The sequence below is a fragment of the Sarcophilus harrisii genome, chromosome 5 (assembly GCF_902635505.1).
Source record: "Sarcophilus harrisii chromosome 5, mSarHar1.11, whole genome shotgun sequence".
Classification (NCBI taxonomy): Eukaryota; Metazoa; Chordata; class Mammalia; order Dasyuromorphia; family Dasyuridae; genus Sarcophilus; species Sarcophilus harrisii.
This window is the reverse complement of record NC_045430.1, coordinates 84,158,906-84,175,386: the sequence shown is the minus strand read 5'-3', so window position 1 is coordinate 84,175,386 and position 16,481 is coordinate 84,158,906. Positions and strand designations below refer to the sequence as shown.

Sequence of the window (16,481 nt, the reverse complement as noted above, 5' to 3'; positions counted from 1 at the left end):
GCTGGGGGAACCTGGGCGAGTCACTCACGCCCCTTTGCCTCAGTTTCCTCATCTGTCAAATAAACTAGATAGGAAAACGGGAAACTCCTCTAGGATCTAGGCCAAGAAAATCCCAAATGGGGTCACGGGGAGTCGGGGTTGATGGAACGCCACCAGGCCCACGTCCTTCGAGGGGCCGTCGCTGGTAAAGTGCTGGAGACTTCACAGCGGTAGTAGGAACCCGGGGCAGCGGGAAAGGAGGAGGGAGGCTGCGGAGCTCGGCGGAGTCAGCCTCTCACGTGGCCCCCAGACGGGCTGACGTCATCGCACCGCGCGGGATGGGAGGGCGGCGGAAGCGCTCCCCTGGGTCACGTGCCCAAGAAGCGGCGCCGCGGAGATGGCGGCCCCCCGGCGTGAGGGGCGTTCCCAGACAACTGGGGCGCAAGATGGCGCTGCCCGTAGCGCGTGTGCTGCGTCGTTGGGGACCTGAATGGTGGGGGGCCACGGCCGCCGCCACACGGAGAGGTAGGGCTTTCCTGCTGACTTCCGGAGACTTTTTTCGCGACCACATACTCCCCAGTCCGTCCCTTTCCCTGCCCTCCAGCCTCGGTCTGGGGGACGCTTCCGTACACCCCTCCCCCACGCACGTGACACAGTCTCTCCGATCCCGGGCCCCTGTCTATGGCGGGGCTAATTTTCTTGTTCCCATCGCTATTGGGAGGTCCAGTAAGATGAATGAATCAATTTGCCTCGGCCCTCGAAGCCACCCCTTTTCTGCTTGCAGCCGGGACCCACCCCCCTATGTAGTTCCGCCATTCTTCTGATCTTATCCACGACTCAGACCTCCCCGGTTCTCCTTCCATTCCCAGTTAGGACCTAGGACCTCTCCTCTTCCCTCCCCGCCTTACCCTCTTCTTCTGCTCCTGATTAGGACCCAGAGACTCCTCCACTCCTTCCGCTCCCAGACAAGATGCAGCTCCCCTAATTGCACCTCCCTTTCCAACCTTCCCCACCTCCCCATTTTGAGCTTAGGATTCTTATCCCCGCCTGTTCCTTTTCTGATCACTCTGCAGCCATCAGTTTCAAGCTAGAAGAAAAGACGGCTCATACCAGCCTAGCCCTCTTCAGGGGGGAGACCGGTGTTAAGTATGGCATGGTGGGGCTGGAGCCCACCAAAGTGGCCCTCAACGTGGAACGCTTTCGGGAGTGGGCCGTGGTGCTGGGTGACACAGCGGTCACCCAGGGTCGGCACTATTGGGAAGTAACAGTCAAGAAATCGCAGCATTTCCGAATAGGCGTGGCGGACGTGGATATGCCTCGGGATTCCTGCATCGGCCTCGACGGGCATTCCTGGGTGTTCACCTATGCTCACCGAAAGTGGCACGCCATGTTGGTCAGCGAGAGTGCCCCCATAACGACCATTGGCCAGCCTGAGAAAGTGGGGCTGCTGCTGGACTATGAAGCACAGAGGCTGAGCCTGGTGGATACAAACAGGACTACGGTGGCGTACTCCTTACGGACAGAGTTCCGAGGCCCAGTGGTGCCTGCCTTTGCCCTTTGGGATGGAGAGCTGCTGACCCACTCGGGGCTTGATGTGCCTGAAGGAATCTAGCGTGGAATCTAGAGCCTTTCCCTGAAGCCCTTTTCTCATGTCCAGCCCAGTTCATTCCAGTTCTCACACCTAGTCAGCCAACAACGTCGGGCACTTGTGCAATACTTTCAATCCGTCTGCTATTCTATTCCTTATAAGGAAGACAGCTCTCAGTTCTGTGGACACATATATAGTAGCCTGATTTTGGTGGAGACCAGTTTGGTTAGGGAGAATAACATCTGGGTCTCCCATTGAGCCACTTGCCAGTCTTAGATTTTACCTGTTCTGAAAGTTTGCCCTTGCAGCTCTGCTTTAACTTCATTACTATAATTCTACTTGAGACGTAAACCAAGATGACTCTTTCCCATTTTGTTCATATTTGGATGCTACTAGTTCTGTGTTTTATGGCTTTACCAAATTTCTGCAGAATGAGCCCTTTATGTGTGGCTAGAGGAATGGCAAAGTTGTCAATATATCATTACCCCTTTGTCTGTGGAGTACATGGAGTCTGGACTTTTAACTCATTCACACAAGTGCTTTATTGACTCAGTATGCTGAAGCCTGAGAACATGGCCCTGACCCCAACAACTTCATAACCATATAACCTGTTAGCTCCACATAGCTGCAAACTGTTCCCATCTGTGAGTCTTTCTGCCTCTTCATATTCCTACATCTAATCAATCAGTTAAAATTGTGGCAATGAAGAAAACTTGGGGGTTAGCTAGATTATTAGTCATGGGAACTGGCATTCTTGGGGGTACTATATTTACAAACATTTCCCTCCTTTAGGAATTTTGAAAAGGGGTTAATGGGCAGGAAGTCACAACATGTTTGGCAGAGACTTGGAAATTTTCAGCTTTAAACTCAAATGCTAAAACAAATAGTATTCTTTGGGTCATGGACTCATTATCCCCTTCACCCTAATTATAAGAATGTGATTTTTGCCTTTTCCCTATAAAGTAAGATTTGAAATATACATTTTGGCTAATACCGTATAAATATACATTCTGTACATTGTCTAGCCTCTCCTACTGTAATAATGGTGGCTAAACACCCTTCATCAAAGGAGAAAGGGAGAGGGCTGGGTTTAACAAAAATATTGATTTGTGTAATTAAAATTTTATTTGATCACAAAATACTTTCTCTGTCTATAAAAGAATTATTAGCAGCATTATATCCTAGCTGAAGGGGGTATAGTACCTTCAGCCTCCTTGAAACCAGTTTCCTCAGCTTTCCCCATTTCTCCTCTGTTTTCTTATTAAGAGGTGTAGGAACCCAGGGCTCTTCATCAGTGCACACTTCCTGTCTTTAATATATTTCTTCCACCGAGGAGTCGGGGAGAAGAAACCATACAGACAGTTCTCAAATTATGCAAATTCAACTTCTGTCAGCCTGTAATTCAGGCTTCCAGCAAGCAGGGGCAGGGGCTGTGTGTCAAGGGTCCTCCACTATAGGCACTGAAGCCACTCTGGCTGGGGGTGTGGGAGGGAAGAGGCAGCCTGTATAAGGATTCACTTACTTAAAGGAGAACTGACTAAGAGGAAACCTAGGTAAACCCTCTGGGAATGCTAAAAGAGTCAAAATACTTACTTGCACCACACAGAAACCCAAGCCTTCTGGCCAAAACCCAATTCAAAAACTGATAGTGGCCACTAGGCCTCCTCTTTGGGCTTTGTCTGAAAAGGTAATGGGGGGAGGGGGGAAGGGGAGGGAAGAGAATAAAATCTGGCTCATGATGAGGGTATGGAGGGGTTGGGGGCGATGTGATAACTCCTCTAAGAGGCTCAGGTCTTAAGACATCAAGCTGACTTCCCCTCTTCCCTCACTGAAGCCAGGTAGACTTCATTCCTATTGAAGGAGAGGGTAGTCCCCTTTACACCATGCTCTCCAGGTTTTCCTTAGACAGGGCATCAGCTGCTGCCTCAGCCTGCGTCTCAGACAAAGTATAGGAGTCCTGGTAATCCTGCAGTAGTTTGACCACCTCCAGATGGTTAAACTGCACAGCATCATCCAAGGGAATATTGCCCCACCTGTGAAGGAGAGCACAGTAATCAGATAAATAGGGAATTGGGTAGAGATAAAAAGGAACAAAGTTCTGCTACTGTTTTCTCCTACTCACCTATCCTTCACAAAAGGATTTACTTTGCAGGCTTCCACCAGGAACTTGACAACCTCCAGGTGTCCTGCGATACAGAGAGAAAGCAAGTTAGGCATGGAAGCCTATGGCAATCTATTTGGCCTCTTGACCCTTAATGGAGGGATATGTGCAAGGAGGAAAAAAAAAGTTTTCCTATCCCCTTTAACAACAGAGAATAATTCTGGGCTTATACATTGTAATCAGGCACCTCTAATTTGGTTTTGTATCCCAATAACTATCAGGATAATAGCACTCAATTTGAATGAATGCATACATGTGCTCTAATAGAGTTTGGCTTGTTCTTTGTGTCTGGTGACCCTGAGAGACAAAGGAATATAATATGATGACTGATAGAGAAGGGCAATTGTGATGAGATTTCTAATGAGCACCTTTGCTGAGTTAAGAGTAGCTGGCATACACCAATAAGTGGGCATTTATGATCTGGAACCCTTGTTAATCTTTCACTTACCTTCTGCTGCAGCCACGTGTAGTGCTGTGCGGGAATCATAGTCCTTCTGTTCCATGTCCATCGCTGACAAGGCAAACCTAGGAGCAATAGCAAAAGAGCTACTGGTGTCCTTCAGGTATCACCAGCTGTGTTCCTTCTGAAACAGGACTGGTATTCAGAGGAAGTGTAAAGAAAAATGAGGAGGGCTTCTGCCATGCCTGAAATGCTCCAGCTCTTCCAGGGGCCTTGGTGGTCCTGTGCTGGATATTCCCCAATAAAAGTGGGGGGAGGATGATGCCCAGAAATAGCAATTCTCAGCCTTGCAAGGTGTGTCCACATTCCCAGGGCCCAGCTCTCGGCCTCCCACTTCTGTGCAACAGCACACTAATGTAGGTGGCAGCGGGCCCTGACTAAGAGAGTCCTGAATACCCCTCTTTAACAATCCCAACGGCCACACTCCCTGTGACACCTCATTTAGATTACAACCTCCCTGGGTGTTGATGTTTTCGACTGTATCAAAAGGAGTTGGACTGGATGGTTAGTGAAGCCCCTCTAGCTCTTCAGTTATGGGCCTGGGTTTTTTTAGCCACCAGGGTGACAGTACCTTCGAAGAGCTGAAACATCTCCACTGTAGGCAGCAAAAAGCAGGTTCACCACAGTCTTATTCTGGGGGGAAAAAAATTAGTTATCTGAGGACAGTGGTGCCACGTGCACAGCCCTAATGTATTTAGGCTCGCTTAGATAAACAGCATAGATGCTTCCTGCTCAAGGTGTTGGGAATATTCTATTTTAGGAATATTTCTACAACTAACCATGGTATTTCTTACCCGCACTTCTCCTCCTTCACGGCGAGGATCTAGCTTCTTAGCACAATGCCGCAAATTGTCATAGTTATGGAAGTTGAAGAGAGATACCAGCTTCTATGGTCACAGCCAAAGGGATACATGAAATGAAACATATAGTAGATACTTGAAAAATATTTGATTTGAATTGAGAAAGGAATTTTAGTATTCCTAAGGTGCAACTTACCTGACAGAAGCTGATGCCCCTATGACTGTTTCCCACCTTGTCCAATGGAGGTGATAGGCACATCAACCCCATGACATTAGGTACCACAAGCAGGATGGCTCCTGACACCGCGGATTTGGCTGGAAGGCCCACCTGGGGGAGCAAAGGTGGGACTGAACATGTGCCAAAGATTGTATAGAACTTGGTCATCAGTTCTGATGGACCTGGCCATCCTCAGCAAGGAGATCAACCAAATCATCTCCAATGGAGCAGTAATGAATTGAACCAGCTACGCCCAGAGAAAGAACTTTGGGTGATGACTAAAAACCATTACATTGAACTCCCAATCCCTATATTTATGCCCACCTGCATTTTTGATTTCCTTCACAAGCTAATTGTACAATATTTCAGAATCTAATTCTTTTTGTACAGCAAAATAACGTGTTGGTGATGTATACTTATTGTGTATCTAATTTATATTTTAATATATTAAACATCTACTGGTCATCTTGCCATCTGGGGGAGGGGGTGGGGGGTAAGAGGTGAAAAATTGGAACAAGAGGTTTGGCAATTGTTAATGCTGTAAAGTTACCCATGCATATAACCTGTAAATAAAAGGCTATTAAATAAAAAAAAAAAAGAACTTGGTCACATAATTGCTATGCCCATTTCTTAGACTCCCCCTTGAGTGATTAGTCAAGGATGCTGTTCAGGGTCCTGTGAATATTTTCTTTTTGGAACATTCTCACAACTTACGATTTTCCTTACAGATACATCTCTCCTGTAATACTGCTAACTTGATCAACAGCTTCCTTTCATATTTAGGTCATTCCTCCCACCCTCTTCCCCCCAAAGGCTCTTGCCTAATAACTTCTGCCTCCTGACTGGAAATAAAGAAGAAAAATCAGCCTGAATATCTCTTGACAGAAAATATGGGTAGTTCAGGTAGACTTACATGAAAGGCAAACTGTCCAGAGAAGTCATACATGCCACAGGAATGCATGAGGCTGAGGGTGTTGCGAACAGCCTCAGCACTCAGCACACTCTCGCCCGTGATGGGGCAGATTCCACCATTGGCGAGTGTAGCCGCCATGACACTGCCTGATTCACATGTCACCTCCACTGAACACAGCTAGGGAAACAAAGGGTATGGGGGAGGATTATGTAACCATCCATTACCTTCATTTTGGATGGGGAGCAGGGATAGAGGACCCTGATGAGAGACGCTTTCTCTACAAGACATCCCTTTCAGCAAAGAATCTTTTGTTTCTAGTTCCCACAGCTCAGAACTGAAACAAATGTTTTATTTACCTGAAAGTAGAGGTCCAATGCAGCCATCATATCAACTCCCTTAGGAAAACACTGCAAGGTAAGAACAAAAAAAATGCTTTAGCTTGGCACTATTTAGTCAATAGAAATCATAGCTTTTTAAGAAAAATATATTTCCATATTAGTCATGTTGTGAAAGAAAAATCAGCACAAAAGGGAAAAACCATAAGAGAAAAAACAAATGAAAATGGCATCTTTTGAACTACATTTAGTTGCCATAATTCTTTTTCTGGATGCAGATGGCATTTTCCATCACAAGTCTATTGTAATTATCTTGGATCACTGTATTGCTGAGAAGAATAAATCTATCAAGGCTGACCATTATACAATCTTTCTATTATTGTTTACAATGTTCTCCTGGTTTTGCTCACTTTACTCAGCATCAGTAAATGTAAGTCTTTCCAGGCTTTTCTGAAATCAACCTGCTCATCAATTTTTATAAAACAGTAATACTGCTTTACATTCGTATACCATATATCTTATGCAGCTATTCCCTAATTGATGGGAATCCATTATTAATTTCTAATTCCTTGCCACCACAAAAAGAGCTGCTTCAAATATTTTTGCACATGTGGATCTTTTTCACTCTTTTATGATCTCTTTGGAATATAGATCTAGTAGTTGCACTGCTGGATCAAAGAGTATTCACAGTTTTATAGCCTTTTGGGTATCGTTCCAAATTGCTCTCCAGGATGGTTGGATCAGTTCATAACTCCAACAACAGTGTATTAGTATCCCATTTTTCCCAGATTTATCATTGTTTCCTTTATTTTAGCCAATCTGGTAGGTGTAAGCTGATACCTCAGAATTGTTTTAATTGCATTCCTCTAATCAACAGTGATTTAGATTATTTTTTATATGACTATGAATGGCTTTAATTTCTTCATCTGAAAGCTATCCTTTGACCATTTATCATTTGGGGAATGATATATTCTTTTAAATTTGACTCAATTCTCCCATATATTTTAGAAATGAAGCCTTTATCAAAAAGATTAGTTGTAAAAATTGTTTCCCAGCCTTTTGCTTCTCTTCTGATCTTAGTTATGTTAGTTTTGTTGGTTTAATGTAGTTTTTAATTTAATCAAAATTTAATCCCTTTTGCATTTCACAATATTCTCTATTTCTTGTTTTGTCATAAACTCCTCCCTTCTCCAAAGTTCTAAGAAGTTAACTATTCCCTCCTCTTCTAAATTTCTTATAGTTTACCCTTTATGGCTAAATCACGAACCTATTTTAATCTTATCTTGATATAGGGTGTGAGATGTTGGTCTATGCCTAATTTCTGACACTATTTTTCATTTTTCTCAGCAAGTTTTATCAAACAGTAAGTTCTTATTCCAGAAGCTGGAGGCTTTGAGTTTTATCAAATAGTAAGTTACTATGGTCATTGACTATTGTGTCATATGTACCTAACTATTCCAATGATCCACCATTCTATTGCTTAGCCAGTACCAAATGGTTTTGATGACTCCTACTTTTAAGTCTGGTATGGCTAGGCCACCTTCTTTGCATTTTTTTTTTCATTAATTTCCTTGACCTTTTATTCTTCCAGATGAATTGTTATTTCTTCTAGTTCTATAAAATAATTTTTGGCAGTTTGATTGGTATGGCACTGAATAAATAAATTGAGTTAGGTAGAATTGTCTTTTTTTTTTTTATCATCTCAGTCTACCCATGAGCAATTGAAAATTTTCCAGTTAGTTAGATATGACTTTATTTGTGGGAAGTATTTTGTAATTGTGTTTATTTGACTTTGTCTTGGCAGGTAGATGCTAAAATATTTTATTTTATTTTTATATTTTAAATATAATTTCTCTTCTTATCTCATGTTGCTGGACTTTGTTGGTAATATATAGAAATACTGAAAACTTATGTGGGTTTAATATCCTGTGATTTTGCTAAAGTTGTTATATTTCAAGTTGGTTCTCTAAATATACCACCATATCATCTGCAAAGAATGATATAGTTTTATTTTTTTGTTGCCTATTTTGACTCAATTTATTTTTCTACTCTTATTGCTAAAGCTAACTTTCTAGTATTATATTGAATAACAAAGGTGATAATGGGCATCCTTATTTCACTCCTGATCTTACTGGGAAGGTTTTTAGCTTATCTTCATAACATATAATGTTTGCTAATGGAATTCATAGCTTTTCAGTCCAATTCCTATACACCAACAGAGCTTCTGCCCCTTTGGTTTCAAAAGAATTTTTACTAACTCTCCCTTCTCCCCCCTTCCCCAACATCATCTATTACCTTCTTTTCCTTGAGATAATAGCCAATTGCATAATTCCGATCCCCAGTTTCTTTTTCTGACTGGAACCTGTAGCAAAAAACTATAGTTAGTAATACTAAAGTTTAAAGTAAGTCATAAAAAGAGGAAATATTTTCTCTGGATTGGGGGAAACATATCATAGATATCCTACTAAACTTCTGACGCTGAGCAGGGAAGGAGCATTGCTTTACAGTGTAGGCCATAGAAAACATTCCAATAAGCTATTCTAGTAGGACTAGACTAGAAAACATCTAGGACATGGATGGAACCTAGGCAGTATCTTAACCATTATCAACCTCAATCCATTATCTATAAAAAAAATTGCTATACTTTAATGAAAGGAAAGGCTAATGTTAAGTTACAGTACAAGGGATATAGCAGAAAACCCCCCAAATATCCTTAGATTTCTCCTCCCCAAAATAATCTTTCATGGAGTCTTACGTAGCATTGCTGAAACCCATATATTCATTTCCTGCCATTTTGTTCAGATACTGCAACACCTAGAAGAAAATAAGAGGAAGCAGGAAAAATATTCCACTTAAGTAATGAAAATCTCTACTCTACAAAGACCAAATTGACAAGGTCTTCTGAATCACTCCATATTGATCCCAATTTAGCTATAGAGCTTAGGAGCTTTAAAGAGTTTTCCAAATCAAGGCAAGAGCAAGCAGCTTCCCACACCTCAGAAAATAAGAGTCATAATCTGAGTTGGTATATTGGCTTTTGGGAATATTTTGTATGGCAGCAAGGGAACTTACAAAATCAAACTTCTCTGCTTTATTGCAGTCCATCTGTAAAAAGAGACATATTATCAGCGTAGGATGGGGTGATAAACTCAGGGTAGACACAGAGGAATCTGGCAGGGGAAGAGGATTGATCTTGATGGAGACATGGTAGGAATCAAGGTAGGGAATAAGATCAGAACACATACGACCTAGAGTGGCCAGCATTGAGCAATAATGAGGGGACCACTTCCCTACACCAATGTGCTGCCTAGAGGGTCAAAAACACAGGCTCCTACACCTCAGTAGTGGGGGAAGGGCAACCTGGTACCACCTTCTTCAACAGGGGCTGCGATTGGCTCCCAGGGTGTCGCTGCCCTCAGTGTTATTGCTCAAGGCTTGGGAGGCCTACAGCTGGTGGGCCAGTCTGATACCCCCTGCCCAAGGCCAACTCAGCAGTTCCAGGTGACTGTAATAGCTGGTTTTGTTCAGGCCATTCACCCTCTCTCCTGTCTACTCCCTCACCCTGATGTGGCCAATCAGCACAGAAAGGTGTTGTCCTCCCCCTGGTCTTGGCACTTAGCCTTTGTGATCAGGGAGGTAGCTAAAGCCTTTTCTCTTCTCTACCGACCAAGGTCTTACACGAGGGCAGGGAATGTATCCATTGTACTGGGACTTTTCCAAAGAAATGGTAAGATCAGGATCCTTACACTATTTCCATGCCCCCTTTGGGGAATCAGAGCTAGGTGTAAACTTATTTTAAGAGTTGGCTAAGACAAAGGGGTGTTACACTTTGCCTCATTGGAAAATGGGGACTTCAGAGCCAGAGACACTTGAAGGATGAATAGTTCTGGCAGTATTTTTGAACTGAGGTCAGAACCCTTACCTTTATCAGAGAACTCACAACAATGGCACCAGCATTTACCATTGGATTATGAGGGATTCCTGGGGAGACACAATCCACCCAAAGCTCTATCAGTGGGGGGTCTAGACATGACTGCTTCCCACCCTCTACTGCTCTCAGTCCTCTCATTTTGTTGGTTAGTTTGAAACTCACAGACCATTTTCCTGAGAAGCTGGAAAATACTTACCTAAAAGAATGGTCAGAGAAGCACATGGAGAGGGGGTTAAGACTGATGGAAAGCAAGAAGGAAGGGCAGAAAAGTAGCAGCATATGCTTTGGTCTGACTTGTGATAGCTCTCACCTTCCTCATTGAGGGAAAGCTTGTTGTAACGTAGACCACTGGGCTCTTTGCCCACATATTTATGCACATACTCAGTGCCCAGGTTGCTGACAGATATGGCATAAGTGAGGGGCTTCACACAGGACTGTAGACAGAAGGGGATCTTAGTCTGTCCTACTGAGTGCCTATAGATAGAGAAAAGCTATGAAAAGGGTGGCCTTAGTCCTGCAACTCTTCCCTCCCTGCTACTCTTTCCCCTTCCCCAGCATCCTCACCTTTGTCCATCCACTGTGCATAATGAGACACCCCATAGATCAGGATCTGACTTGGCTAGTTGGGGAATGTAGGCTGCCACCTGGGCGAGAGGAAATTTGGGGGACAGAGAGTAAGAGGAGAAAGATGGGGGGAAGGGAGAGAGGGTGAAAGGGAAAGAATAAATTTAAGGTAAAGGGTGCCAGGACAGTTGATAACCTAAGTTAAAATTTCATGTAAACATGGAGTTCAATGGTATCTCTCAGAGGTCAATAGGAGTCCCCTTGACCATATTTCCAATAAGTAATCATTCAGCTTCTACTTGAAGGCTTCTAGCCTTCAAATCTTTCAGTTTTTCAAATACCATTTGACAAACTATGGCTTTTTTCATGTCTCCATTCAAGTAATTTATTATGTATTTTGGAAGATCCCCCACTTTTATGATTCTCTAAGCATGATAAGGAACACCTTGGACATTAACTCTACCTATAGGAAGGAACAAAAATGGAAATCCTTGGAGCTAGCTTCCTTTAGAAGTATGTCCATTATCTTCCAACAGTTTCCTTTAGATATCCACTTTTATTAAATTGCCAAATCTTTACGGTAGTTAATCATTGCCTTCCCTCCTGGGAACCTCAGAAACTTTACTGAACTGGGATCTGGCAGGGGGTAGGGGCGAAGAAGAGGGGACTGCCATTTGGCTTTTAATCATTCACAATTGGCTGAGATCATTCACAATCCTCTTCCTTTAGTCACAGAAGATCTTAGAGCATACAAGATCCTATTTCCTTCCTCTCCACTGCCTGTTCCTCACCTTGCCTCCTGTGCGTTCTTTGGTCTCCTCAAAAATGCGATCCACATGGTCTGTGAACTCCTCAAAATCAGGAATAACAAACTTCTTTCGGAATGCCTGGGTCAGGAGCACAATGTTGCTGCTCACACATCTGGATCACACAATCATAAATAAATCAGGGAGACGAACTTAAAATATGACACCACCCATTGTACAGGTCGCTTTCAGGTTGGGGGAAGGAACAGTAAAATAAGAGCTGTGCTAGAATTTGAGCCTAACTTCCTGTGAAAACTTTGGGTCTATCCCAGTCTCTCTGTGCCACAATTTCCTCATCTATAAAAACAGATTGGATGAAGTGATCTCTAAAATATTTTCTGGTTATCATATCTTATAAATTTGTGGGGTTTGAATAGAAGTGAGAAAAGTGCTCTTGTACCCAGGCTCTTACTTCCTAAAGAGATCACGGTCTAAGAGACCTCCACTGCTGGATTCTCGAACCATTCGACGCATCTGACTCATACAGTCCCGAAGCCGGGGATCTGATGTCTGCAGCCCAGTGGCTCTCAGTGCCTTCAGGGGAAAGAGAGTGCTCCATAAGCTCCAGGATAAGCTCTCTCTCTATCCTTTCCTAACCTAATACCTTTACCAGCCCACATTTAACTACATATCCTGGAACATGGTGAGATTCTTTTCCTGCTCTAAGCCTTTTACTAATAGAGCTAAGACCAAGGGGTATGAATTGGAATGAGGTAGATTTCATCTCAAGCTAAGGAAAAATGGAGTGGATACTCAGTGAATTTCCTAAAATTGTAGGTCTTCAAATAAGAGTCTGGACAGAATCAATATGGCTTTCTGGATGCTATAGAGGTGACTGATTCATGCTTTGGACAAAGCACTCTGAGACAGGTTCCTTTAAACTTTAAGATTCTGTAATCTATGAGAGTATTGGAGTAGCTCCACTATTGGTTTTGATCATAAAGAAAAGTAAAATTTCTGTACTTGGTTCTGTTCACTGGTTCCTAGTTCAAAGGCCCAAGATCAGAGGGTGGTTCTCTTGGAATTTATCCTAGATTGACCAAGAAGGTCAACAGGCATGGCTGAGACAATTAAGTGAGTAGTTCTGATACCACTAGTTACTTAACCTCATGTATTATAGGTTCCCAACAGCAGTTTTGCATGCATGCTGCCCTTTTTTTTCTCCTACTCCTTCAGAAATTTGGGGAGCTGGGTAGGGGAAGCTGGAGAATAGCTCACAGCAGTGAACTTATGGATGGCGATCCTTTCTTGTCCTTCAGCAATGGTGTAGAAGAGCAGGTCACCCAGGCGGGACAGCATCCCACTTTCTGATGAATCACTGTTTGGAAGTGTGAATAAATGGAGAGATCTGAGGTCTTTGACACATTCTCTAGAGTTCTCTCAATCCTTCTACGAGCAGAGGTTAAGAACTATTTTATGAATTGAAATACAAATGGCTACATGTCAGATATGCAGGAACATCCCCTTTCCCACACTCCCATCCCACCCCCCAAAGTGTGTTTCCTACTTTTGTCACAGTACCTAAAATTCCACTATTAGAAGTTTGTAGATTTGTTTTTTGGATCTTGAAGATTTTTCATTCTTCAAATATCTCTTATTAAGAATCTATATCTCTAATACTCCTGAGAGAGGGAATACCTTGAGGTAACTCCTGGGGGATAAATCTATCACATGCTTTTCACCTCTAACAGTCACTTGGAATCAATATCCTTCAGATATGGGACAAACATTGGCAAAAAAGAAAGGAAAGAGTAAAGTTATCTTTACTGGCCAAGCCTGGCTCTGGGAAGAGTCCAGGTAAGAAGGGAGTGGCTAACTCTCTATGAGGGTAGGGAAAATATGGGGAGGGAATAGAAAAGCAAGTTGACCTCAGTTCTGAAGGGGACAAGAGCATAGAGTTTTGACAAAAAGGTATTTCTGCTTAAGGAACAGAAAGGTACAATTTTGAGGTCCAAAAGAGAGTGCTTTTCTCCTCTCTCATTCTCCATCTGGGAACCTCCAATTTTAATGTTACTCCACAACATTCATCACTCAGAGAGAGAACACAAGTCCTAAGACAATACTGAAAGACAATTAAATCTTGTATCGCCAGGAGACAAAAAGGAGCAACTTTTCTTCCCCATTCCCATAGTACTTTTATTTTGTGTGTGTGTAAAAGGAAGCTGAATTAGCTTTTATTTCATGATGTTGGAAAGCTAACACTTTGATGACTAGTTTTCTTATTTTATTGCTTTTTTCTATTAAGAGGGAAAGGGGGGGGACACAAGAGAATAGTGAGGGGATTCATTTTTTAAAATTTAAGTATTTTGATCTCCTTGGAGAAGAGGGAAAATAAAACAATGTTATCTTCATCTTTTCTTACCCATTCAGGAAGGACAGCTAGGTGGTTCAATGGGCTTCCAGGCAAGTAAATCTGAGTTCAAATTCTGTCTTATACTCACTGTGTGATCCTGGGCAAGTCATTTAACCTCTTTATCTTAATCCACTGGCAGAGGAAATGGCAAACCATTCCAGTGTCTTTGCCAAGAAAATTCCATATGAGATCCCAAAGAGTTGGACACGACTCAACAACAAACCCTATCAGGCTTAGACTATAATACACTAGGGACACTTGCTGGCTGTACTGGGAAGGATTAGGGTTGATTTCTTAAGTTTTAATACGTGACACTTGTGTAAGTTTAAATACCCCCCCCAATATTTAACTCTTAAGTAAACATTTTGGAAAGAGTATCTTTACCCTTTTTTTTTTTTTTTAATGAAATAAATATCAGGAGTGGGGAATCCTTTTTTTCATGATCCTTCTCTACAATGTAGGTTTTGGGTGGCATTTATATCTGCTTCTATATGCCTATTTCTGGCATATCTATCTGTTTAGCACCCAGAGCCAAAAGAGAGGACTGATTTTATGTAGACCTGTGTGTTTATATCTGCATATGTATACATACACATACATATGTATGTGCATATGTATAAATCTTTGAGAATCTTGACTTATCCCATCCTACCTCTCTGGCATCCCTAGTCTAAACAAAGAAGGAGGAAGAGATTAAATTGGATGGGAAGGTTTAGCACTAGCAAAATTTCCTAGGCAGGGAAAAAAGGTGCAGACTCACACAGACTCCCCAAAGAATGGGGACATCTGGGGTCATGGAGAAAGGCCAGCACATAAGTACTCACACCTAAGCAAACAAGGTCCTAGTCTGACTTTCTGGCTGACTCTAAACTGGGGAAATCTAATTCTCAATGAATTAATTCCACTGCAGGGAGGGGGGGGGGGAAGGGCAGGAAGAGAACCTGCATTTATTAAGTGACTACTATGGGCCAGGCACTGTGCTTCTCAAATATTATTGTATTCCATTCTCATAAGACTGTGAGGTAAGTACAAAGAAGCTTTCCTTTTGAATAAATCTACCCTATTCTGTAAGCTTTGGGACCTTAATTTACGGCCTATACAAGTGTAGCCTGTATGAAAACACACACACACACACACACACACACACCCCACATTCTCCTAAGCTTGAGCTAATGCAGCAATAACAAACCCCGTTACTCCTGCACCCAGACCAGGTAACACAGTGAAGGCATAGATACACATCCTTAGGCATTTACGTATACGTATATACGCATATCTCATATACACACGCATATCAGACAAAAAAATGACCCAAACATTGCCCCTTCCCCCCATCCTCTACATGCAGATACTTAACCAGAGATGTACCCTACATGTAAATGCCATTCAATCCTCCCCCGCCCCATACCAAACATTACAGAGGAGACAATATGCGTACTAAACAGCCCTGGTTACCCTAGGTGGGAATTGGGAAGAAAAGGTGGGAAGGGGAGAAAGGTAGAATTAGAGAGATGTGGAAAACAGACTCTGGGGCAATGCGCTGCCCATCTACGCACCTTGCTAACGTACATTCTGGGGGCTCAATAAGACTTAACCCCCGTCCTGAAGGGCTCCGCAGCAGTGCCCGAGTGGGGCGGACCCAAACCCCTAAATCCCAAGGTAAGGGCATCACGATGTAGCTCGGCGAGGGAGAAGAGTCAGAAGGGAGGAGGTGGGGCTGTTGGAGAACTGGAAAGCGAGGAGAGCGCTTCCCAGAGGAGGAGGGAGAAAAGGCGCTGGAGCCTGGGGCGCTGTCGCGACGATGCACCCCCCTCCCCCGCGTCCCCCACTCCTTCCGCCTTACTGTTCCTTCTGATGCTGCGGCTGGTGGCTGTTCAGCATCTCCCTGCCTTGGGTCGCGGCGGCTTCATTCAGATGGTGACGAACGCTCCTAGTGAGGAGGGGGCCCCGAGCCAGGGGACCCCATCCTCCTCGCCCGGGGGGCCGGCCCCCTGGCCCGTGCAGAGCTCCCCGGAGAGCCCGCAGGGAGCGCATCCCCGCGCCTCCAGCAGTCGGTTTCGCAAGCGAGCGAGCGCAGGAGCGTCTCAGAAGCAGCCGGTTGGGTGGGGCTGGGAAAAGACCGTGGTAGAGAAGGCCCAGGTAGAGGGGGAGGCGGTGGTAAAGGTGATGTCTCTTTAGAGACCCCTCCGACAGCAGTGACTGTCAGCCCCCCGATGTGACCCTAAGTACGTTCGAAGGCGGAGGAAGTGGGGGGGGGAAGAGCGGGGGGCGGGATGGGCAAGGGTCGAATCCAATAAGCGAGTAGAGGGAGGGAATTAGGGTGGGCGTGGGGAAAAGGTGGGGCCGAGGCTGGGAGGAGGGGGGTGCTGCAGAA

The 16,481-nt window shown here is 43.8% G+C and overlaps 2 protein-coding genes across 3 annotated transcripts; one reads left to right on the top strand and one right to left on the bottom strand.

Moving 5' to 3' along the window:
* Nucleotides 1-335: 335 nt before the first annotated feature.
* On the top strand, nt 336-3,196 carry SPRYD4 (SPRY domain containing 4). Its single transcript, XM_003770892.4, has 2 exons — nt 336-504; nt 1,053-3,196. Exons 1-2 carry the CDS (start codon nt 426-428, stop codon nt 1,589-1,591), a joined length of 618 nt encoding a protein of 205 aa, XP_003770940.1. The 5' UTR covers nt 336-425; the 3' UTR covers nt 1,592-3,196.
* On the bottom strand, nt 2,092-16,476 carry GLS2 (glutaminase 2). Of its 2 annotated transcripts, none has more exons than XM_003770893.4 (18): nt 15,951-16,476; nt 12,973-13,072; nt 12,167-12,288; nt 11,740-11,869; nt 10,949-11,028; nt 10,695-10,858; nt 10,376-10,434; nt 9,526-9,558; nt 9,209-9,267; nt 8,749-8,815; nt 6,475-6,525; nt 6,119-6,295; nt 5,185-5,316; nt 4,983-5,075; nt 4,760-4,821; nt 4,177-4,253; nt 3,690-3,753; nt 2,092-3,600 (listed from the first exon to the last, which is right to left on the bottom strand). In XM_003770893.4, exons 1-18 carry the CDS (start codon nt 16,139-16,141, stop codon nt 3,444-3,446), a joined length of 1,818 nt encoding a protein of 605 aa, XP_003770941.1. In that variant the 5' UTR covers nt 16,142-16,476; the 3' UTR covers nt 2,092-3,443. The 2 variants fall into 2 exon arrangements, with proteins under 2 accessions (XP_003770941.1, XP_012405910.1); XM_012550456.3 differs by lacking the exon at nt 15,951-16,476 and adding an exon at nt 15,664-15,919.
* Between the last annotated feature and the right edge of the window lie 5 nt (nt 16,477-16,481).